This window comes from Fusarium musae, chromosome 4, assembly GCF_019915245.1.
Source record: "Fusarium musae strain F31 chromosome 4, whole genome shotgun sequence".
NCBI classification, from domain to species: domain Eukaryota; kingdom Fungi; phylum Ascomycota; class Sordariomycetes; order Hypocreales; family Nectriaceae; genus Fusarium; species Fusarium musae.
In genome coordinates this window covers 2,067,049-2,092,199 of record NC_058390.1, presented here as the reverse complement: position 1 = coordinate 2,092,199, position 25,151 = coordinate 2,067,049, and the positions used below count along the sequence as shown (strand labels likewise).

Here is a 25,151-nt window from a genome sequence, read left to right as displayed (position 1 = left end):
TGATGATGTGGCCCTCAGAACAGGCCAGAACCGAAGAGGAGTTTGGGTCAACCAGCGACAGTAACGACAAGTACTCAAGAGTGACAATGTGCCGGAAGAGAGGGAAGAAAGAAGTGATCGAGCGCTAGCGAAAGCCTCGACTCTGTGGCCTCTGAGAGACAGCAAACAAAGAAGTGTTTTCTTTGAGAGGGAGAGTGTGTTGTGAATAAAGAGGGAGGGAGGCGAGACGAGATGGGAGAGCGTGTAAGAGGGAAGATTAGGTGGGTTGTGGTAGTGAAGCAGCAGCAGCAAAGAGAAAGGTGGGAAAACGGGGGTGCAAGCGCAAATGAAGGTGCGAAGAGGAAAATCGATAACACATGGGAGGGAAGGTGCGTCGAGGGGGGAAATGAAAGTACAGAAGTACAAGTAAGTGTTGGTGCAAGCCCGTGGAATTGAAGCTTTCTGTTGCGGGAGTCTGACACGACTCGAGGGAAATGGGGATAAAGTCAAACTGGAAGAAGGAGAAAGTGGGTGGTGCAGTCACTGCAGCGTGCGTGATGGGAGCACCTCAACCTCAGAGTTCAGTCCTTCACAGTCAGTCAGTACCCGAGAGTGACGCTTGGGTCTCGGTCTCTTGTTTTGGTGCTGCTTGTGTACTGGGTTTCCTCCCTGATTGAATGAGCGATCGGCCAGAGACTTGATTTGATTGACTGGCCGATTGAGTGCCCACAAAAAGCAGACCTGAGGCGAAGCCGTCGAGCAGGCTAAAACAAGCCTAGGAGTCAAGGGAGTCAAGTGTTGGCTGGCTGTTGGTGGGTACCCAGGGGCGAAATTGGGGTTTCCTGTCTCCTTGGGGAGTGGACCATCAGCCAGCCAAGCATGGAAGGAGCCAGGGGATTGTGATTGCGGTACGACGACGCCCAGAAACTCAGAACCACCATCCACTAATAGATACGATGCAAGCTGGAACCCTGTCAGCATTAACTATTAGAAACATCGAATCTTGAACTCTGACTTATCTAGTACATACATACATGCCTTGCGATCCCTACCAAGACTGGTAGATAGGCTATCATAAAGCAATCCAAGAAACATAGGGTTTTGTGGTGGTCAAGTCAGTTGTTTGTTGCCTTGGATAAATTTCGCCGTTTGTCTCCTGCTATAACCCCAGTCACTTCCCGGCTTGTTAGCAGTGATAACAAACGAGTGCCCAATTAACTCAGGACTGGACAGGAAGAGATCCGTCAGATCCAGTCGATAGCCTAGTCCGAGCTAGTGCAGACTGTTGCATATGTAGAGACACTGCTTCAACGTATGCAGTTTCAAATACTACCAGTATGCGCTCCTCAAGTAGTAACGACAAACAGCCCGGAACAGCCTGGCGCTGCCTGAGAATGTCCTTTACGACACCTTTCCAGGTACAAAACCCCACCGTAGATACTTCTAATCAGAGGATTTGGCTGTAACCCTAATAACTCGAAGTGCGATGGTGAAGCATGTTCCAAACCCAAATCCATCTTATCTCGCGCTTGGCAGCTACACTACGGAGTACTAGGCACCTAGCTACTAGGTAGGCTTGTACCTCTCTTGATCAGATTTGACAGGACTGTCTTGCTCATTAGTTCTCTTGGGCCTTGGAGTCCTCCTTCGCGTGTCTGTATCACCCGTCTCTTATTCCCATCACATGCTACTGGTTTTGCATCTGGGCAATCAGTCCTACACTTGACTTCGGGACGAGTCTTGGACGTCTGACAATGCAACCATCAGTGAGACACATTTGGTTAGAACAGAGCAGGATGGTGTACCTAGGTTGTGGGGCTATCTTTCTGTAAGTTGCTGCAGCCACTTCCAACCAGCTCGCTTATATTCCACTTGGCTTGGAAGCCAAGCTGCAATTGTTTAGACTGTGCTAGTGTCCTGTGTCTGTACCTTAACATGGATGAGTGTCTTTTTCTTAGAAGCCTCACTCTGGTTGGTCATTGTGCGCCAATCTGGTGCAAGCTCCTTGATATTTTCAGTTGAGAGCATCAACAACAATGCAATCCCGGGCTGTATCCAGTTACTGTCGTCCGGCGAGCGCTATCTGAGAACTTCGTCTGTGTCATGCAGAGGCTGCAGATTGAAAGCTAGGTGATGGGGTATTTTGAAGCGCAATGAGGTGATTCTCTCGAGTTCCTGGGGAGCTACTCCGTACCCTCAGCCCCACTAGCGACTACGGTCCAAATCGTCATCCATGACATCTTCAGAAGGGAGTGCTGCCGTAAGTGCTCATTCATCTGCTCATTTCTGTTACAAGATGATGGAGGAAATCTGAGATGAATAGCTTTGTGAGAGATATCCAGTAATATTGACAGTATGTCGCCTGAGGTGCCTAAGAGTTAGACTTAGATAAGTCGAGCGAGCTGTGCTTATGCATTCAAGATCTCAACGCAACTTTGGAGTTGTGGCGCAAGCCTCGCCAGCCACTTTTTACCATGTTCCACTCCACAATCGATACCTAGCCTTAGTCAGCTGTCTCTCAACCTAAGGTACAGCCATGTGCTTTAAGGTTTTGGACATTTCAGGAAATCACCTTGTAAAGGAAAAGAAGAAAGAAAAATGGGAATCTCATGATGCCTTACCAATGAATGGAACCCTTTGAAGGTGCTCAATTAGACTGCCTACCTAGGTATCTTGTGTAGTGCAGTCTGGCAGAACGTTCAACGAGAGGTTCATGGAAATTATTATGTGTTAAGCAAGCTAGGTATAAAGTGCCAAGCGTTTGATCCAATGAATAATGTCACTGCACTCCAAAAGTACGGACTTGCATGTGCCCGCCCCGCAAAGCTCAAATCCTGGACCGCAATTGTTTTATCCGCTAGAGACACCACGTTCTCTTCACATCATCACTCACGAAGATGCCCACTGCAACATCCAAACATGCCTCAGGCAAAAGGAAGCCAGATACGAATGCCTCCAAAGACGCCCATTTGACGAAGCGACCTCGAAACAACAATCCTAAGACTCCAACACCAGCTCTGCTAGCTCCCCACGAAACCATCATCGCTGAGCTCAACTCCAAATATGACATCCTACCTGCTTCAGTTATCTCATCAACGAAAATCAAGAAGCGCATCATGCAGGCCACAGATCACATAATGACTCAAGGCGACCGACCTCGAGTAGCACTGCTGTATGCGCGAACCGCCGATGTTTGCAAGCTTATCACAGTGGTGGAAACATGCAAGCGGATTGTCAGTGAGGAAGGGAAAGCATATTATCAATACAACCAGCTATTTGACCAGCCAGAAAGGTCTAAGAGCAAGGATATTGTTGAAGAGACAATTCTCGAAAAGAACATCCAAGAAGACAATGATTCTGACAATGACGACTTCGAGGTTATGCACAGCCGTTTTGAAGACGCAGTGCTACCTCAGCCCTCGCCACGACCTTTGAAATCAATGAGGGTTTTCATCTCGACTATGCCCATACAGGAATTGAAAATAAAGAAGGGTGTTACTGTCCAGTCTGGTACAGCCAAGCAGGCTTGATACAATCCAGATAATTCTGTTCAGGCCGTTTTGTCTTCCTTAATTTTTCTAACATACTTGACTGAACGATTCAAGAGATAGTTCATTGTTGAGTAAGTCGTTTAGCAAATCACAAGATACCCAGCGCATGCAAATAGAACATTCTCTTTTTGTGCCACTACAATCGTGCAATACTGTGTAAAGAAAATCTGCGATGTCCCGGCTCCAACGCCAATGGCCCAGTACACCCTGAGATTCCGTTCCCCGCTGAGCCATTCCCGCCTCTTCCCATATAAGCGGCCCTTGGATGCCGCTGGGTGACTACAATCGCTGTGGTCATGTCCAGTGAGTCTCTAGTTGCCATTGTTCTTGGACTTGTCGGTGATTCGGAGGACAAAGTTGACAATGACGGCCAGTAAAAGAATAATGGCCAGAACGGTGGGACCAAAACGGTCATCAAAGCCAGCCTGACCCTTCATCCTTATAGACTTGGCTCGCCAATGGTACGTCACCAATGCATATATCATGGTCAACATAGCGACACCAGTGAAGAGGAATGCAGAGATGAAGGCGACTCTATCACCGAAGTTCAGCATGCCGATGGCGAGGGCGCCGAGGATGACGGTGAAGTTGAGCCATGACAGGAAAGTTCGTTCGTTCGCGAAGAAGACCTTGGGCTCGACGCGGGTTGGCAAAGCGATGCGCTTACCTGGGAGATATGTTAGATAGCAAGATAACCAAATGTGAATTGCAAGATTCAATGAGGTTTTGGAGCGGACGTACCGGGAGTGGTCTGAAGGAGAGGTTGGGAAGACATGTCGGAATTGCTCGAAATCGGCGAGGTTTTATTGTTGACAGCTGTGGTAGCGAGTGTTGTGTCCCCGTTGGCGGAGGAGGAGTAGGAGGAGGAATACTGTCAAGTAGAGGGTATGAGATAACGCTCAATCGGTAATCCTGGTGCGAGCGATTGGCGAATGACTTCACTTGACCAAAAAAAATGTTTGTGATAATTAAAGAAAAGGTCTACAGTCTGTTTATGTACGACATGGACTGGAGTGCCGAAACGAGGACGAGACGCTCGCCCCACTTATCGGTGTGTTCCTGTAAGTAGCAAGCTTGGATCCTGCTTCGAAGAGCACGTGGCTCATTGGTTGGACACAATAGCAACACTCGACCGCCCTATCAACTGCTGAAAACTTAGCATTCAGAAGCAGGTACGGATATTTACAGGTACCGCCGGATCTGTCTTGACGTCCTCAGGAATCACCAACTTGTACGATGATGAAAGACCACATTGCAACTTTGTGATGAATCTCACAATCTCATAGACCTCATTGGAATGACGAGTCATTTCAAAGGCCACGATAATTTTGTTATTTCTAGCAACGCTTACAGGTACTAATAAGACATGGGATCAGTGCGTAACTTCGTATCCAATAAGAAGAAAACTGTTTCACGAAAGTTTATCATGAGCTATCATGGCTCTAGCTTCACTAAAAAAAAAAAACCAAGCATTGACGTCGCTCGAAACGAAGCGAAGACTTGAGGTGCTTATAAACATGTAGACACAAGAGTACGATACTCCAGTAATGAAGACCATATTACGGATAGGCATATCAAATTTCATAATAAAATCTTGCATTCTAGATCAACGCCGTTATCTCAGACTGTTTAGCTTTCTAATACCGTAGTTAGCTACTTGACGATGGATGTTGTCTACGATCGATTGCACTCAACATTGATCACGTGTCTGACTGGCTTCCTTATCTGGGTGACAGGTAGCCGCGATAGAAAGACATTCTGACACAAGCTGAGCTAGAATAATCATGATAGTAATATGGTCCTATCTATGAATAATAAATAACTAGATTTGGCTGCCTTGACCATGAGAATTGCTCAGCGAAGCATGATATTGAAAAAATGAAATAATAAAAGGCTGCTGTTACTAAAAGGTCCTAGCCATGGTTTGTGCATGAATACATAACCCGGTTCCTCTGATAACGAGGCTTGTTTTTGTTTACCGACCGTTTTCCACCTGTCCAATCCGATCCACGACGCCATCCATCAAACATTAACTCACCCCTAACCATCCTCTCGACCCCAAAACGACACCAATCTCGACAATGGCCACTCCTGTATGTGCACAATCGCTGGAGCGATCCTATGTCTGTGCAAGAGTTAATCTTTATCTAGCCGATTCCCCCCAACCGCCTCAAGCAGATCGCTACCGACGTACGTTGCCCATCCATCTCTGCTTACCGCCAACAACAAGACTGCCGCTTCTTTCGACACGTACTAATCACAACAATCACAGGCTTGCAACAGCGCGATTGGAAGCGCTGAATTCTACGATCATGACAAGACCGAGCAATGGAACTCAACAATCATTGTGAGTTGAAGACACAACTTTACACAGCCGTGGAAGCTGAAATGCTGACCATGATTGCAGAGCTCTGTTCTGAAAGCCGTCATCTCCGAGTCAACCCCCGAGGGCGCTTCTGCTCCCTCGTTCAAGTTCGCATGCAACAGCACCATCGTGCAGCACCTCGTCCCTACGTCCGCCCTGAACAAGCCCCGTGGTGGCACCGAGATCAAGGCTGAAGAGCCTCACATTTCTACGAGCTCCGAAGCGACTGCCACTGACGGAAAGCCCCATGTCGGTCGGCGAGGAATGCACAGTGCCACAGGCGCCTACTGGGACCAGAAGAAGGACGGCATGTGGACCTTCAAGTATGATGGCGGTGAGGGCAAGGGCCTCGATGTAGTTGTTATGCTCATCTGGGTCGCCATTTGAACTCCCAAACGGGCAGTGGACGGTCAGGTGTTTTCGTCTTGTTCTAGCCCCAAGTCTGCTCTCTGCGGACGTGGATGGCACCCTAATTCAGCTATGGCGTTGAGGGACTTGGAAAGCGTGACATTAGGAATACGAAGGGTATGATGAGGCTTTTGGTCAAGCTATCCGCCGACGACTTTAGTATCCATGCAGACCTGGGATGTAAAAATACGCTGGAGTTGGTAATATTCTCCAAAACCAGGGGGATTGGGATCAGCCAAGTTTCTTCTTTTCATGGGACTGTATGCTTTGCCGACCTGAGGTTGGAATTATATAACTAAAAGACAGTGTTTTCACACACATCTCGATGATCAAGGGTCTTTTGTGCTTCTTTGTGTGCTCGTCAACAGTTTTCTCAACTGTCGCGGCAAATACTCCTCTGTTGTCCAAGAACGTAGCAAAGTTACAAATTTCAGCTCGATTGTGCTTATCATAGGCAATACTCCCGAAACAATTCTTAGATAATTGGAGGTTTGCTACTTGGTGTCCTAGACTATTAACGGATGCTTCCTCAACTCCTGTTCACCAGGACTACACCCCCAGGAAGCATGATGAGCCTCATACGCCAAGGGACAACAGTTCGCTGTCGCCTCGCTCCCACTATGTTGCTTTATTTAGCACATTGTCCAGTATTAAAAAAAAAATGTTCTTCTGTGACTCTGCCAGCGTACAGTTGGCAGACTTTTTGTCAAACATATCTATGTACCGTTCAAACGAGCATCAAGTCAGCACGATCTATCAACAGAAACCTGGAATTATCTTGAGTCTGGTTCATTCTGATCAAAAATATTTTATGGCAACGGTATTTGTTTGTCCAGACGCGAGTGATCACAAGATCACAGCCTAACTCTTGAGGACCACCCGCATAACGAAAGTGTGTAGGCTATGCAGTCACAGTGAAATATAAAGATGCTACACAGCGGATGCTTCATGGATTGGAAATGATCTCAAACACAAAGAACACAAACAAGACGGTATGAGCTAAACCCTGACGTAGTCATCAGTGAGATTTCGGGTCTGATTCGATGCTCAGATCAGATCATTCTGTCATGTATAGTTTCATACTGCAGTGACGCCAGCACCGCCAATTCTTTCTACTTATCCAGGCACCACGTTGTGATCTTGGTGTGGCTTGCAGTCCCGTCTCACGTTGGGAGTAAACAGCCAGGGTTGGACAAAGAATCCAGCTTATTCCAGATGTACCCTTCACTAGAGAGAGAGCCTTGGCTCAGGTTTAACACGACGGACTCAGCAGGTGGTATTGGCCATGTCAACAAATTCCCAACATAATGGCACCTTGTTTGCTGGTATCTGACCTTCTTGAAAGTAGGTCTCAGGCTTGAGCCTAATGTCCTTCCTTTCAAACAAGTGTTAGGCGTCATACAAGGCAGTGTGTGATTCTATCTAGTGTCAGCAACTGTACGCCTACAATCGTCGAGTACCCTGATCAGCGCGAAATCCGATAATCAGAATCAGGAGATCTTACGTGTGTGGTCCCCCATGTCAGCTTGCATCAGATAATCTCACCACTGAGCAACATCATGATCCGTGTAGGGGAGACCTCAGATCATAGCATGCACGGACACACTGGCGGCTCTTGGGCATGTTTCGTTCGCGCCATTCCGGTTAATACATGCATAAATGTAACCCAAGTTGGAACACCAACGATCCATACCTGCATCTTTGTGGTACACAAGGAGCGATGCTTGCTGAGCTCCGATTTCGAACTTAGGAGGCTCAATACGTTGCAAACTGGCTGGAGAGCAACCGCAGACAAGGTTGACTTTGTATGGCTTCATTTTGCACAGAGGGAAGCCGATATCATACGAATTGTATAGTCGACTGGTATATGAAGATGGTGGCAGTACACACCTACCAGTGCATTTGATGTCTACAGCTTCCTGTGCATGTCTTGTGGGGGTCTTGTGCCTTGGTTTCTAACTTCAGTAGATACGAAAGACGGATGAATTCGAAAGAGCCGCAGCACATACGAAGAGGAGAGAAAATAGAGCCAGTGAAGAATGATGCACTGGGCAAAACGACTTGCAAGAGATTCTGAGGCAGTGAAAGGCATGTACATGTACCACCATGAAGAGGTAAAATGCAGCCAGGGATCGGAGAGCCCGACTATCAAGATGATTGTTTTAGTCTCTAAAAAGGACCATAGGCCTTGATGAGTAGACAGTAGTTTCATCTTCGCCATCCGACAGACTGATATTGTTCTTCCAATAGTGAAAAATTCCGCTTCTAGACTCCCGTTTCAACACTCTGTGACTGATTGATCCCTTCGCCAAAAACAAATGTCAGCATCGAGACCTCGCACGACCCTGACTTAAGATCGGTCCCGGTCCGCTCCCAGCGGGGTTCTCCGGCCCCGTGCCTTTGAGTTGAGGGGACATGGCCGGGGTTAATCCCCATAATGACGTTGATACTGGGGTTATTAGCGCTCCCATAAACGTCTTGGGTTTGATAAAGAGTGTGCTTAATGATCAAAAGGCAGACACTCAACAGAGAGTTGGATAAAGTCGATGCCGCTCGTTGGTTGCTACCGCGTTGGACAGTTGAAGCGAGTTGCTGCGAGATTAGTTGTCACCCTTTCCTTCTTTCTGTCTGTCTGCATCATGTCCAAGGCTACCCCTCCAAGAGAAGACAGACTTCTCGTGTGTTCGCGAAGCTTGGAACATCTGGAAAAGGGTGCCTGTCAGGCTCAATCTAGGCATGATTTCCCCCCACATGACACACTGCACGACACGACATCACAATCGTCTGGGGAATGGTTTTCACCTCTTCCCGTCATACGATGATAGACAAGATACTCCTATGTATACCACTGAGTACAGTATACCGGGCCGGCACGCTGCACAAATCTCGAGTTGTGTCTGTCTATGTATGCAATTGGAGTTGGAGTTGGGTTTGGTGTTGCGTTTGATAGACCATATGATCAGCAAAGAGGCCCACGCCCAATTCCTCCATATCCATAAAACGTGGGATCCGTGAAATGATCTTTGAGTTGCCACCATCCATACCTTAGGTACGTACCTATCTATGTAACTTCTTGAATCAGGGTCTGTCCTGTCCCGGTATCGTGGCCACTGGCGGGTTTCGGCATCACCATGTCATATGGCCCAGTAAGACAAAGCTAAAAAGAGGCTGCGAGGTAGAAAAGAGAAAAAGCACACACACAGGCTTCGGCTGTGCCTCAGACAAACTAGCCGGACCAGGATTAGCTTATCATTGTTTTTTCCCGGAACTCTGTGTCCCTAGGGTGCCATTTAACCCCTGGACGGACAAGGACAGAACTCGAATTGGTCGATTCTGGTCCCGGGACCCATCACACCACCCCCCAAAACCAAGCAACGGCATCCACCGACCTTCGGACTCCGACCGGCTCTTGGAGGACATGCCCGGCCTTGTCGTCGTCTAGTCTATCCATCGTCAACGTTTTTATAACCGGCCTGCGTCGCCACTCCTTTCACACTTGCCTCTGCCTGGCTCGTTAAATACAAGAACTTCAACTTACACCCCTTCACTGCTCATGAACGTGTTAGTGAGGCTCTCTCTTCACCAATATACTTACAACCGACACCGGTACAACATCGTCAACGCAACATAAGAGACAAACTTCCTGGAGTGGATCACTTCCCCTCCTAGTTCACCGCGTCTCCTACTTAACGATATTACATCACAGCAATTGTGAATATCTTCAAAAAGGACTGCCATCAGCAACGCGGCTCCCGCGTTTTGACCTCAGCCGCATTTAGCATTACCCAACGGATATATACAGCAGCATCTTTGCCAGCCAACCATGGTTCAATTATTGGCTGATCCCGCATTCTCGCCCGCTGGAACACCAACACATGAGGGCACTAATGGGCCCCTTACGAAGCGTCCTGGTCCTGTCAGGGCTGACTCTTCAACACCAATGACCAGGGAGGAACATGCCAAACGAATGCAGGAGCTCAACAAGAAGAGGGGACTGATGAGGGCACCCAGAAGAGGTTGGTCAATGACTGACTACCAAGGCGACCATGTTGCCGGGTCGCATTCGGGCGCCTCTCACATTGAGCGACAAGCACCCATTCCCGAAAATGAGTCGCCTCCTCCATCCACGCCTCACCAGCACTCAACTCCTGAAGTGCCAGCCGAGGATAAGGTAGCCCAGCTGCCTCATCGACCCAAGCTGCCTCCCCCTCGTCGCTCATACTCCGTAATGGATTATGAACCAGTTCCTCAGACACAGCCACAGCCTCCCAAAGATCACACACTGCTAGATCTTCCTTCTGAGCTCCATTACACCATATTCGACCACCTTGATCCCATTGACAGCGTTTGCTTCGGCCTCACAAACTCCAACTTCTATGAAATTCACCGACGGCTTCACGGCACAGTTCCTCTCTCCAGCCGTTACTCTGGACCAAACGACATGGAGTGGGCTTGGCGAGGAGCTGGCCCCCTTGTCCATCGACATGAGCGAAACCCTGAAAAGGAGGATCCTATGGGGCAGATGCGTGTCAAGGGCCAGGTCTACTGCAGAAAGTGTGGCATTTCACGATGTGAGCTGCATCGTCACCTCAAAGACTGGATGGGCGACGGCTATGAGTACTGCTCCATCAAGGAGGTCTTTGGCAAGCCCGCAGGAGAGGACGCAAAGCCATACTGCTACATGAAGTCGCCGAAAAACCCGCACCGATGTGGACGTCACGGAGGAAAGCAGGGTACACTATAATGAATCTAGACGACAGCAAACTAAGATAAACGATATGATACAATAACTCACCCCCGTGGGGGTATGACGACATGAAAGCAAAATCCAAGCAAGATAAAACCCCGGATTTGCTTTATTCTTTTTGGGACACCTACGGGAGCGTTACGGTTAAAGGACTTTTGATTTCAGGGTGTATTCTCTCTTGAGAAGTAGGCATTTTGGATAATGGATAATGGATACTGCGATTTAAGTCAGATCATGGATAGCAAACATCAGGAGGGGTGGCACCAAAAAGGAAAGTGCGGAAAAGAGCTTCCTCATATCATATCATAACATGACGCAATGAAAACATTTCTGATATCATGAGCCATGCCTTATCGTTACTCCAAGGTTAATGAGCTTTGTGTTGCCTTATTTGCACAGATGACACAGATTACACAGATATGTGGAATTACTGTGGAGTAGCAACTGCTAGATATCGATCTACAGTAATAATTACCACTGCGGTTGACTATAGACGTCATGGACCACTCTTCGCGGCATACGCGCTTCGTCATTGAAATACGGGAGCTTGCATCTGATAATCAAAATCAGTACAAGAAATACATCTAGAACCTCTTACGTAGGCGAAGGGAGAGAGTGTCATTCAAGCTGTTGCTAGTAATACTTTGTACGCCTGCTATTGTCAGGATCAGGGAGATAGAAAGAGAAAGTAGACATATCAATCAGCCTTATCAACTTGTCAATGTCACAAGCAAGGTCATCTTTGCAACACTTTTATCCTTATACACCTGTCAGCTTGCTTCCAATGATTCTTTCGAGGCAGTTGTGTGCACAAGGAGCTATTGGTATGAATATGTTCCCGCCGTATCTCTTTGTCTAACAGTTGTGAACCTGATACTTGCTCCTCTGGCCTGCTCTACTCTAATCTGACAATCCATGCAACAATGCGCCGACCCAATACCCAAAAGAGTAAAATAAATAAAAAGGTGTTCATCTGCATCCAAGACATATATCCCTTTATCACGGTGCAAATTACCCAATTCCTTTAACGCCGATCCCACGAAAGGGGTTACAAAACACCACTCATGATCTTGTTCCACTCCGGTTGATAGTAGTAAGAAATGCACGGCGAGTGCTGTCGTTGTTTAGTCCTTCCACTTTGGTGTACAGTCACCCTTGGCGTCGATCCAATCGTTGATGCCTTGGACAAACCAGCCACTCGTCCACTTCTCTTCCGGCTTTTGCTCTTTGCGAGGCTTGCCCCTCTTGAAACTCCTGGCAATACAGCACACATTGTTGTGGTAACGCCATTGGAAACAGCGGCGGCCAGCGTGCCACTCCTTGTTGCCCTTCTTCTGGCTGTAGCGGGATCTGATCATCTCGTTGCGTTCCTTGTCGTCCTTGAGATTGTAATAATCGTCTTCCGAGATATCAAGGTTCTCGGCCTCGCATACCATAGCACAGTGCTCCTTGGATCGGTGAGCGTGTTGCTCAATGGCATTCTTCTCTTTTTCCTTCTTTTGTCGGCCCTTCTGGTGGTCACTGGCCTTGCCCTGAGCCTCAGGACCGAATCCAATATAGCAGACGTCGTCAGACAAGTTATCCCACTCGTCATGCTCCGCCTCCAGCTGAGGAGCCCAAAACTGGTGATACATTTCTCTGATTTGAATGAAACCCTAGCATTGATGATTAGCTTTGTTTCCGCAAACATCAACACATCTCTGGCAAACATACCTTTTTCTGGCGCGTCTTCTCGAAATGCCAGGCGTCGCTGACTTCCTCGGGATTCATGTGATGCATGGACAAGAGGGGCTCACACCAGTGATTGTTGCCAAATGGAAGGGTCATGGGCTTCTCGCCGTTGAACATTGGGTGTGCTTGTTTCACCTTCTTACCGGTTTCCATGACAGCTAGGGACATGAGGTAATCACCACAGCATTCATGAGTAGCCATCATATCGTACTTGTGTGCCAAGTCAGGGATCTCAACCATCTTCCTCATGGTGTCTCCATGGATCACATAACCACTGCCGCCATGGGCGAATGGCTTTCCCTTAAGCATGGCAACACTGCCGACGTACGGTGTCTCGGTGCCATTGACCCTGTTGCGAAGATACCACACAAGATTCGACCAGAAGACGTAGGTGTCGGCTTCAGCAAACACGTACCACTCCTTGTTGGGACGCATCTCCCAGGCTTTCTCCACCATATGGAGGAACTTGTACTTATCAAGATTCCAGCCTTCCTTCATGTTCTCGGTACAATACTGCTGAGCAATTGGGCACTCGGTTTGGGCTTTGTAGAGGTCAAATTCCTTGCGACCTCTTTTGACGTCATCCTTCACATCCTTGAGGACGTCGTAGATTTGGTACTTGTCGATTTGTTGGTCCTGTCCGGACTAGTTAGCCGCAACCCTCTATGGAACGGTGGCTTGATGTAATTTCATAGGTGGCGCCAAAAAGGGACCTCCCTTGCGCCGCCCTTTGTGGGAGAAGAATGCTATGTTTACTCACCAGATCAGAAAAGAGAAGATAGTCATCCAGACACTGCAGGCTCGTCAAGAGATGGGCCGGGAGCTTGGTAAATGCTTCGGTGGCACCGGTTTTCATGACAAGCATGATACCATCGGTGTTGGGGAATCCATCACAAACTCCAGTCCAGTTCGATAAAGGACCCGAAGGAACATCCAAGTCTGCTGTTTGAGACGGTATGAACTCACTCACGATGCTGGTTGTCGCGATATCTTGATAGACTTGGGTCTTGGCCGCACTATCGCCGTCTCCGTTCTTGTGGTCATTGTTGTTTTGCGACTGATCAGACAACTTGATACCATCAGGTTGCTTGTCTTCCTTGTCCTCGGGTTTGTTTTCATCCTGCTCATGCTTGTTCTCACTCTCTTCGGTCTTGGTCTCGCTGTGTGGAGGTTTGTTCTCACCGCCTGAGGCTGTCTCATCAGCCTGGAGTTTCTTCTCGCCAGTCTGAGGCTGCGTGTTGTCCTGTGGCCGGTGTTCCTTATCTGCCTCACCAGGCTTGTTTCCATCATCTTGCGACTTGGGTTCACCACTTTGTACAGCCTGCGATTCGGTCTCACTACTCTCGGGTTTCATGGTCTCCTTTGGCCCCTCGCTGTGGATCTGGTCGGTGTTTTGAGGTGTATCGTTGTCGCCATGATCAATCTCAAGAACCGCTCCGTCGTCCTCTGCATCGTCTGCCTTCTTATCGTCCTCTGGGTGTTGAGCTCCAGCAGGCTTTTCAGCGCTGCCAGGAGCTTCTTTGTCTGTCTCGCCTGTGTATTGCGGCGAATCCGTATCGTATGGGATCTTTTCGGCAGGCTCCTTAGCAGGCTCCTTGTCGTTCAGTATTTGGTTGGTAGTCGTCTCGTTGAGATTGGCGACAAAGCCTTCTTCGACATCGTATGCGGCACCTTCATGGCTGAGATAATTGGTCAAATGTCCATAAACGCCCGGTGAATCGTCGCTGAGCCGATGGAGGGGTACAACGAGCAGCAAGGTCAGGGCGACGAGTGTTACTGTAATCAGCCTCCAGCCCCTGGGGGTGCTCCAGGCAGAGCTTAAGTGAAGACCCATTGAGAAGGGGAGAAAACTGGTTATACAAAACAGGAACACATGCAAGAAAGGACTCGAGTATGAAAATACAAAATAACACAAGGGAGAGTGGCGCCTAGAGGCTTTAAGATGTAGGTAGGCTCTGAGAAAGAAAGAGAAAGATGATAGACAGACAAGATGGAGGCTGAGGGCGGGACAGGGTAAAAGAAAGTGACGACAACCCAAGAAATCTGTCTACACACGGAACGGGAATCACGCTGTTTTGTGCAGCTAAGATGGCATGGTTCTTTTCAAGAACCTCGCTCGTCTCGTCCGGCCGACGTGTCGATAGATACGATCGACTCCACATCAGCTTATCCTAACTCCTTGGCTTCCGTCGCATACTAGACGTACGTACGTACGTATGTACAGAGTATCTGGTCTACATACATACATGCGAATCGCGAGTTATTTCTCCAAGGAAACAAAAATCAGCCAGGGCCCCTCCCTAGTCCACTAGCTACTAATCGCTAGTCAGGCCAAGGCTTGATGAGGCGTCCCGTACAGGCCGGATGGGATTCATGGGAGGACAAGACGCTAGACATGCCTCCACTGTAGAATGAGCTGAAGGCACATGCTGACAGGAGTGGACAGCTCGCGTGCATACAGTACTGTACTGTACGATTCAGGGGTGCTACATGCGTATATACCCTGCTGCCGTGACAGGTAAGGTAACAGCAGCTTTGGAATGGTCCATCTGGCGATCACCCTTTTCAAGGACCAAGCGCCCGCATTCCAGACAGTTTGAGTTTAATATAATACCGCAATCCATTGCCGGTAAAGCTTCAGAGCTGCGTGCCTGGAACGTTGGGCTTGGAACGCAGCTACACAAAAGCTTTCCGCAAGCAGACACACAACGGTCCGGCTTGGAATTCAAACTCAGCTTCAACCACGCGGCCAAACGGCATTCTGCGCAGATTGCTCACAGCGCCAGGCGTCGCCCCAATGCCAATAGTCAAGGTTGTGGCTGAAAGTCATGGTTTTTACACGAGGCCCGAAACGGGCAATTCGACATTGATAGTCATGACGAAGTTTGTGCCCCTTTTTTCATGGCATGTGGGTGGACATTTGATCTGAAAGCAACCATTGAATATCCGTAGAATAGAATGATTTGAGATGGGGAAAATGAACCCTGGATCCAGACTTCGATAGTTTCTCATGAATATTGTTTCGTTTACACACGCAGCCGCCGATAGTGTCACTATAGCGCCTCTCTGGTCAGCTTTAGAACATGCCAAGCGCTGGCTACCTTGGGGGCTACTAAGGTGGGGTCCTTTGTCCTTTTTTTTTTTTTCCTTTTTAGTTAACCTCTATCTTTCGCAGCTGTTCTACCGTTGTAATGTTTGGCAACAAAGTGCCACCAAGTTTTTCAGCCCCTGAGGCTTGCATTCAGACCCCGTTGGGATCCTGGCTTGCAAGGCACATTATTAGAGCAGCCGCTGAGCTAGGGCTGACAATGTAATTAATTATTGTCAATCCCCCTCGCCTTTTCTTGCAATAGGATCCACGGTACAGAGTAGTCGTCATCAACCTTTCTCATCAGCGGCTGCACAAGAACCCACGTTTCAGACGTGTCTGAAACTTGAGTCGACCTCCATCTGAATCCGTCACAAATCCCAGTCGTGGCGATGATTATTTCGACTAATACCAATCCGGCCATCAAGATCGGGTCTGGACAGCATATACTTTGGTCGAGAAACCTTGCTGTTCAATGGCCAGTCCACATATCAAACATGTTAACATGTCTTTGGATGATCTGGAGAAGCTATCGCGAACCTTAAATGTTCTGATTTCGGCAGATAGCTTAGGCTGTAGCTTTTTCCAGGGCCCAGACTCTCTGACTCACGTTATCTCGAGCCTGGGGACCATCGACCAAGTTGTTGAATACGGCAGTTACTCGAGTATCTACGGATACACTCCATATGGCTTGACCAGGCGACAACGGAACAGCAAACATCCTGTTGTATGCTGCCAGTCCTTGCTGTCAGCGCTCTCACTTGACATTGATCAACAACATCAGTAAGTCAATATCAGGTTTGTGTTATCCTTAAGACAGTAGACACTTGTGATTGGTCATGCAGGCGGATGTTTGATGCACGATGTTGCAACGGGATCTATGTCTTACAGAAGAGCAGTGTCCGCATGGGATAGCACTGCAGGAACATGGGCCCTCGACTGTCTGACAATTCGAGAGGCTCATTTGGGGCACTTATCCGCCAAGTTTGTAAGGGTCATCTCGAGAGGCCGTAAATGGTTGCACAATCCCTCAAAAGTCTAGTGATTGCCTGTCGCAGTTTTCGCTTAGGTCAAACAATTACTGTGATTGATTCAGTAACTTGTGTATTTTGTGCCTTTATTAGTAGTTAGGTACCTTAAGAAACCTAAGTACTTCTAGTGCCAGGTAACCTGTAACTCATGTTGGTCTCTACGAGGGCTTCCTCATCAAGGCATTTCCATTCATAGCCGAGTTGAGATGGGATTGGAAACCATGTCAATCGATATGTATGCTAGATCTCTTATTCACGGGCAATCATGATTGATAAGATGATAAGTAGCCGTCAACGATAAGAAAAACAGCAACGATCGACTCCTTTGGGCTGGGGGAAAGCGCTAAGGATCTCATCAACCACGTGCTGGTATAAGGTAACTGATATGAGTACGGGCAAGAACAACGGTTCTCAAGATTACCCTACAATACCTACCTAAGGATCTCTTCTTCTCCCTTTTCTTGTGTGAATAGCCCAACCTTGTCTCGCCTCCTCATCAATGCAGATATCAGCGACGTTGCTGTTTCAAAAACTCGATAATCAACATTTGTTTAGGGACCTGTCATTATACTTGCTCGACCTGCGTGAGTGACTTGCCGATCGAGGCATCATATCCAGTGCGAGGAAAAGGCCAAGTAATTACGGTCAAACTGCTTTACTCAGCACGGCATTGAATCGCACCGCTTGCGCCATTCACTTAGGTGGTCCCGAGCCGAGCGCTGGTTCGCCCATCGCTCTGCTTCATGGAATCATAGACTTTTGATTCCTCCCTAGACAGGGTCCCGATGCCCCGCCCCCCGTCGAGCAACAATCCGAACAGGAGGACCTGAACCGAGCGCTATTGCGCCATCAATCGTAAATCCGATAACGAGACTCAAGAATCGATGATGGAACGTTCATAAAAAGCCAGGATTCTCTAACGTTGACGAACTCTAAACGCGACGCCACTGCTCTTGTTGTACTTGCAGGACCTCTCGATCTGAAGCAAATATCTGAGGAACTGTCATGGGAGGTTGACATGCAGTTCGGTACTCCGGATAGAGCCGGGCTCCTATCGCATCCACTCAATCCAGGGACTATGTCTAGATCGGGATTCTTGAAGTCGCTCGCAATCGGGGATCACAACCAATTGGACAGACCCAAGCTCGCATCCTCCCCAGATCTCGCTTTCAGAAACGTAAGCTTTACCCATGACTCTGGCTGGGGATCGAGCACTTCAATTAAATATGCAGCCCACCGTTTGTGGTTCCTTTTCTTCAACATCATTTACCATTTTCTCTGTCGGACGTCGAGTGAATTTTGTTCTTCAAATAGGTCTCTGAAGAAACACTCGACTAGTTTCTTGGAGTTCGTGTATGAAAGACCTCTATCTAAATGTGATAAGGCTTTTGTGGGTTTTCCAAGTCATAACAACAAAACTTGAAATAAGACCAGAGACCTTTCACTTGCATATACAAGGCCACCCGCAAGCAGCCATCGTTACAGTAAAGAGGCGCTGTGCCTTGTGAAGGAAAGTTCCTCACTTTCAACTCTGAGCGACTTTCCGCACCCGACACTCAGCTCATGTTCAACCTCTCAACCAGCAACTCACATCAAGGGCCTTGAAGACATGGCAAACCTGTCGCAGCCTGGCCATGGACCAGTTCAGACGAGTGCAGTCGTTGTGCTTGGTGCCTCCTCATGCCTTGCAATACCTCCTCCCTCGCCTCCTACACCATCCTCATCACCACCCGGGGACACCTTCTGTGAACCCATCGATCCATTGAGTTTGGAACGAGAACTGAGAGGAGACTCTCAAATCAAGGATCAGCGTCTGCGAGAAGGGGTTCATGTGCTCAATACAGAGGCATTGGCCTTGAGAAATCTTTTGCGGCTGTATGAAACAGATCCTGTAGCCCGCGACGGCTTCAACTTGTCGGTCCAGGCTATTACCAAGCAGCAACGGGCGAACGGCAAACTCGTTGTTATCGGTGTAGGCAAATCAGGACATATTGGACAGAAACTCGTGGCCACGTTCAAAAGTCTCGCCATTCAAGCCGTCTTTCTTCATCCAACTGAAGCCTTACATGGTGACCTTGGTATCATAGGGCCTAGCGATACTCTGTTGTTCATCACGTATTCAGGCAAGACTCAAGAGCTGCTCATCATGCTGCCTCATATCGATGAGTCACTCCCGACTATACTTCTTACATCGCACACTTCCCCGGACACATGTGAGTTCATCAACCATCGGCCTAACACCATCTTGCTCCCGGCCCCGATTCCAGAACCTGAGAAGACCTCATTTGGCGTTTCTGCTCCCACCACATCGACGACAGTGGCGTTGGCTCTTGGTGATGCAATTGCAGTTACAGCAGCTAAGGAGATCAATGCCAGCATTGCGGCTGTCTTTGCGAAGAATCACCCTGGTGGTGCTATCGGTGCCGCAGCTCGACAACCTCGTACCATCAAAGATATAGCAGTCAGTTGGCGTGATATACCGATAGCACCAGAGTCAGAGGGGGTGAGTCTGGGGTTTGACTTGCTGCGTGCTGGCCTCGATTCGGTCACTGGTTGGGTCAGAGTGCAAGATCGAGTTGCCTCGCCGGGTACAATACGAAAGATCAGTAAAGACGACTTGAACAAGAGTTTGGAGGAGATCCCGGATGCCTCAATACCGAATTCTCTGATGCTTTCGCTATCCTCAGAGACTACTATTCGTCAGGCATGTGATATCTTGAAGAACATGCAACTGTCACCGAACGACGAAGATCTGCCATGCGAGCGGGAATCTGCCATAGCAGTGATGGAAATGGGAGAGATAGTGGGCGTTCTGGAAGTTGGTTGTCTCTTGGATTTTGAAAGATGATGCATCGGAAGACATGCATGGACGATATTTATGGCTCCTTACATTCGGGGCTACACTTATGACTGGAAAGGCTAGATATCGACGCATTATGGCAGCGCATTGGCGATTGTTACTAGGAGTTATCATAGATGACTGCACAGCGCATCTTACGGGGAAATTGGCGTTTTATAGACAAGTCTACACATGCACCCAGACTAAGGGTTTACGAAATGCAGATCCACGTTTTGCTATGAAACATTATACTGAGATTTCGGGCCATTTCTCTACTCTCTTGAATGGTGTGATTGTCATCGGCTTTAGTAGTAGAGCTTAAAAGTGTACTCTAAGTCCTGACGAGCGTTCAGATTCATGTCGAAGGGCCTCCCGGGTCACTGCCAACATGTATCATACTATCGCGTGCAAACATATAATATTAATATGCCCTTTGCCCTAGAGGCTTCTGGATAGCCGTTATTCATATATCTTCAACTTGCTCTTGAGACACTGGACAGTGGATAGTTGGCGATAGAACACATGAAGGAGATGAAAACTACCCTAGAGCATGATGGCTGATTTCGAATACACATGGCTTCGGTAGTATGTATACCCAACTGAATCATGAGAACAGTCTCGATTATCAAGATTGTGTTATTGATTATGGTACTTAATGGTCCAATAAGCTATCGGAATAAACACTTTGCGGAAGATAGGTATAAGAACCGGCAAGATTGTCCTTTCCGGTGATAGAGCAGGCCTCTGCAGATAAGAGTCGAAGAGCCAAGATAACCAACCACCTTCCACATTAGTCCTTTATGATAGTTCATAGCTCACGTAGATAACTCTGACTTGGTTCATTGATAGCGAGCCTGCCAAGTTGGCGCTATCATATTGCTCTAAGCATAACGCAGGAGCTCGATAGTGTAAAAACTGGCCTCGTATAGTGAACCTAAGGACCTTGAGCCTAATAAACGACGAAGATGTTTAGGCAAATTTAGCCTAAGCTTAGGGGACTCTCGACTGACTTCACTTTGGCATCTTCTCTTTGAGTGTCTTTAGGGTTTCTTACTCCTTGAGGTGAACTATTTCGGGAACAATCATGTCTCAGAACCCAGGACCAATATCAGTTCAGATATCACAAGAAGGATCCAGGTTAACAGGTCACATGCTCAGCCATGGAAAGGATCCCCACGGTCCTGCTTCAGATCCATGTCGATTAGGGTTAGAAATATATTTCTCCGGGGGTCGTTACACCGTCAGATAAGCTTGTTTGTTGCATCCCTTGACTCAGATGTTTGACATTCAACGGGGCTTTCGTTTCACACATTGGGCAAACAGTCACTGGACATCTTTCCCATTCTGGACAGCTAGGCAATAATTCAGTAATAACAATCTCATGCATGCAAAACCACGCTGCATCGTGGGCCTTCTATTCATTCACGTGCTTGTCTAGTCAAGTCTGAACCTTGCAAGCTGTTCCCAGCTAAAGCGTACGGCAGAAGTTTCTCACGTTTCTGGTGAATAACAGGATACTTAATAGAGTATTTCAAGTCTGATTCGCGCAGAAATTGAAGCAAAACCAAACAGCATAGGCCCTTGTCTAGTTCTGAGAGACAATGCCGTAATGATTTTGGTTGATGAATTAATAGAAAGGTGCCATAATTGAGTTACAGGTCGCTGTGACAGCAGGGCCCTTGAGTCATAACAGGAGAGGAGCCATGTGAAACACGAATCAAGTTGGCCTGGTGAGAAATCCAGCAACTGGCTACCTCTCTGCCTACGGTAGTGCCCACCAATTCATGAAAAATCTAGAACGTGACACTCACATGGAAAAGAACAATTAGCAAACAAGAGTATAATGTGCCGTCCTATCCGGCCTCGAGGGGTATGACAACTGATTTCGTGGATGCGGGCGTGACCTATTTACCGTTTTTGGGCTACGAATTGCATCTCGTAAACTCTGCGATGCGATGCAATGCAACTCATGCGCACGGGCTGCACATCGCTAGGGCGGCTGAACGGGTTATGGACAGATACAAGGGTTAACTCATGTGGCTGCATACATACCCCTGGATACTCAATTCATCCATCAGTGGCCAGGTAGGGAGGGACCTTTGTACAGGCTATTCACAGACTCTTCGTAAACCGACCAGCGGGCTATCCTATCTTAGTTGGTGGACAGCCCTTCACTCCTCACTTTCAAATCCGAACTGGGGCAGAGTCAGGGTCTGCGATGTTTGTACGGAGTAACGGCATCAAGTCTATCACCGGCAGTGTATCACAAGGTGGGCTTGGGCATGTAACCCACAAGGCGAGATTCAGCGTGTCCTCTTTCGATATCAAGAGCCCTTACTCCGTACGGCATTAGACGAAGAAGCTGCAGACTAGTGCAACAAAATGCATCTGGCCAGACCGAGATCCCAATTCGGCAGATGTGCACGAGATTTACGTAGAAGCTTCAACGACTGCATGCGACTCGACCAATAGCATGTTGTAGAATTTTTCCCTTTTTTCCCTTTTTCCTTTTTTTTCTTTCTTTTGACAACATGACACCCTCCCCATGCAGAGCCGACGATTCGCGCCTTTTTTTTCTTCCTCTGGTTCCCGCGGGGGTTTGATGGCCTCTTTGAGCTGGTGTCGCCCCATTACGCCGAAGTAATAGCAGTTCCTTGAGACGGAATTTACAACCGCTTGAAGCTAATTTGTCGTTGACACGGGAAAGTTCAGTCTTTGGGCTGAGGTGGAACTCCCAAGTGGATATAAGGGTGTTTTAGCTTACAGTCAGTCTCTAGTCTTTAAGCCTCAAGGAATAGGGCCAAAGACCAACAACGTGAAGTTTCTACCGTCAACCCATTGAAGCCACTAGGTACTTACCTAGGTAGTTAGACATTTCATGAACGCCCAACCTGGTCTGGTAGCGACGCTGAGAGAATGGCCTACCAGTAGCGACACTTGGGTATTTTGGGCGGATAAATTCGAAGGCGATCTGCATCGATCTTTGGAAGCAAGTGTTTTTGTCTGTATCATAAATTACAGGCCCACAGTGCCATTCCCGGCTGCATGTCTCTGTTATCCAAAGCATTATATTCTATGGATGTAGATTAGAAGAAGGCCTCTTTGTGCCCCGGCTGCATCAAGAGAAAATGCATTCTGACCACGAAGCACTCAGCTTCTGTGCTACCTAGGTAGTTAGTGAGCAACTGAATTGTGGTTGTTCCTGTCGAGTCGCTAATAATGGAATTGACTTTTGAGTTGGGTGGGCTCTTTTTCGTTCTTCGTGGTGGAGAAGTTTTCTCTGGAACGGCGGCTTAAAAAAAGAGCCAAGCCTCTGTCCAAGGAGAGGAGAAGCGTGAGGGGAATTCTGGAGTGATTATTTATCTACCCCAGCAGCGCAGCAGCCAAAGAAAACTCGACAAGGATGACAGGGATACTGTCATCCCCATGTCCCACAGGCGTTGTACATACATACAAATTCGGGAGGGACCTGCCAAGCCTTATTGTCAACACGACAGAGCCAGTAGAGGCAGCACATGGTCCCTGCTGGTCTGGAGAATGGAGGAACTATACTGCTCTGTATTGCGCTAATATTTTCTAGGCGAAGCACTATGACGGAACAAACCTGGACCCCATGGCTCAAGAACAATGAAGAAGCCGTAGAAGTTGCCCATCCATCATCAGTCAGACCCGACCGGTTTTAGCTGCAGGCCAATCTAGGCCAATGCCTATACTGAAATGATGTTACATCCCATATGAAATCATCCAAGCCCTAGCTAGACCTGCACAATGATGGTCAAGACTTAGTTCGACCGAGAGAATGACGAGGGCACGCCACTGTCCATGCGAGCGAAAAACGATCCATAACATGTCAGAGACAAGGATGCGTATACAGTATAGTATATCCGTAATGGTAATGCATGGGTTCTGTCCAGACTCCTTGTCTGGCGCCAACAGACAGGGAAAAGCTGGACCGAGCCAAGTTTCCACAAGCAGCGGAAGCGAAGCGAAGCCAAGCTAACTAGACGGCGATGTCCAAGAGAAGACATGCGCATGCCTTGAACATACAAGCAGATTCTTTCCAACAACAAGCAATGGAACAAGCTTTCGAGTGAGTCGAGGCTAACTGCTGGCAAATACCACGTAGTGTAGTGTATGTAGTAGTGCACTGTAGTAGACCAGGAGCTGGGTATTTGAGCCGCCTCAAAGGCACTTATTCTGTTTAAAGTTCTCGCGTGACCAGTAACCATCGAGTACTCACTCGGTCGCTACCGACGCTGAGGTAATGCCCGGAGGATCGGAGATGTCTTGCATAGCCCTCTATCTAACTCAATACCACACCGGTAGTAGTGAAAGTGGCCAGTGGCATCACGCAGAGAATCGTTGACGAATGCTATGGTCTCGGCGGTCCTGCACTGTGCTTGTCTTGGTTATTGCATCTGCTTGCTTCTTGTTATGCCGCATGAAAACCTGGGCGCTCGCGAAGGAAGTCTTGATGTTGAAGCTGGTAGGTACTTGTAGCTCCCCAATGCAGCGTAGGCACCAACTTTCTATCTCAAGCACCTGTCATTGCCTCTTCTCTACCTTAGGTTCCGACTTGGCTACGGCTGCGGCTGCGGCTGCGGCTAGTTAATACCCGTACGGCACAGTACAGACAGGTGTGTCGGCAACAACTCATTAATTCTGCACAAGGGTCCATTATCATAACTAGGTAGTAAATTATGAATTAGTGGCCATTGGGCCTCGACTCACCCGAGTGGTTACACAATGTATGGCGGCCACTTGACTTGACAAGTCGTGTTCATGGACCAAGATATGCACGTAAAGAAGGGCGTGAAATGTTTCCTATCCAGGTAACCTGAGGAGGCATTGCTATGTTCTCGCCGGTGCCCTGCCAACTTGTAAGTTACCTATGGTACGCATGTGATGGTAGGAACTGCGCTCTGTATTCACCGAGTTGCTATAGCGCTCTGTCTAGAGTAAAGTTTAAGGTAGGTTGGCATAATAGCGGTAAGGTTGAGCGGTATCTAACCTGGCCAACCGAGGAAAGTATGTACTGTACGGGATGTTTAATTCGAATTTCACTAGAAGGAACTGAACTTATCAACGAGAAACTTGCCTTAGCCGGATGTAGGCAATGATATCTGGTCAAGGTACAGTGGGATGATAGGGTGGCACAGGATGCAAGTTTACTGATACCGACAGAGATAGATATCTTGGTACTTATCACTTGAGGTGAGGTGATTGATTGTGCAGGAACTCAAGAGATGCATAAGTTTGAGGATTTACACAGTAGCTAGTATGAGCTGATGCTTGACAGAATCAATAGAGGTACTTGTTGTATTCATGCGTAAGGAAAAAGATTATCATGTGTCTGTAGACCAAGAGATGACCAAGTAGCTAGGTACCCATGCACATAGTAAGGTATGGATG

The 25,151-nt window shown here is 48.0% G+C and overlaps 6 protein-coding genes across 6 annotated transcripts; 4 read left to right on the top strand and 2 right to left on the bottom strand.

Annotated features, from left to right (window-relative positions):
- Window positions 1-2,876: 2,876 nt before the first annotated feature.
- J7337_005584 (uncharacterized protein) lies at window positions 2,877-3,509 on the top strand (the record flags this gene model as incomplete). Its single annotated transcript, XM_044823259.1, has 1 exon — window positions 2,877-3,509. One exon carries the CDS (start codon window positions 2,877-2,879, stop codon window positions 3,507-3,509), a length of 633 nt encoding a protein of 210 aa, XP_044681750.1.
- Window positions 3,510-3,841: 332 nt separating this feature from the next.
- Window positions 3,842-4,305, bottom strand: VTC1 (vacuolar transporter chaperone; the record flags this gene model as incomplete). The annotated part of the gene is made up of 2 exons (XM_044823258.1): window positions 3,842-4,197; window positions 4,272-4,305. 2 exons carry the CDS (start codon window positions 4,303-4,305, stop codon window positions 3,842-3,844), a joined length of 390 nt encoding a protein of 129 aa, XP_044681749.1.
- A 1,306-nt stretch (window positions 4,306-5,611) lies between these two features.
- J7337_005582 (uncharacterized protein) lies at window positions 5,612-6,282 on the top strand (the record flags this gene model as incomplete). Its single annotated transcript, XM_044823257.1, has 4 exons — window positions 5,612-5,623; window positions 5,682-5,720; window positions 5,803-5,877; window positions 5,938-6,282. The coding sequence occupies 4 exons, from the start codon at window positions 5,612-5,614 to the stop codon at window positions 6,280-6,282; spliced, it is 471 nt and encodes a 156-aa protein (XP_044681748.1).
- A 3,844-nt stretch (window positions 6,283-10,126) lies between these two features.
- Window positions 10,127-11,047, top strand: J7337_005581 (uncharacterized protein; the record flags this gene model as incomplete). The annotated part of the gene is made up of 1 exon (XM_044823256.1): window positions 10,127-11,047. One exon carries the CDS (start codon window positions 10,127-10,129, stop codon window positions 11,045-11,047), a length of 921 nt encoding a protein of 306 aa, XP_044681747.1.
- A 1,127-nt stretch (window positions 11,048-12,174) lies between these two features.
- J7337_005580 (uncharacterized protein) lies at window positions 12,175-14,615 on the bottom strand (the record flags this gene model as incomplete). The annotated part of the gene is made up of 3 exons (XM_044823255.1): window positions 12,175-12,705; window positions 12,764-13,417; window positions 13,542-14,615. 3 exons carry the CDS (start codon window positions 14,613-14,615, stop codon window positions 12,175-12,177), a joined length of 2,259 nt encoding a protein of 752 aa, XP_044681746.1.
- A 3,894-nt stretch (window positions 14,616-18,509) lies between these two features.
- J7337_005579 (uncharacterized protein) lies at window positions 18,510-19,748 on the top strand (the record flags this gene model as incomplete). Its single annotated transcript, XM_044823254.1, has 1 exon — window positions 18,510-19,748. One exon carries the CDS (start codon window positions 18,510-18,512, stop codon window positions 19,746-19,748), a length of 1,239 nt encoding a protein of 412 aa, XP_044681745.1.
- Between the last annotated feature and the right edge of the window lie 5,403 nt (window positions 19,749-25,151).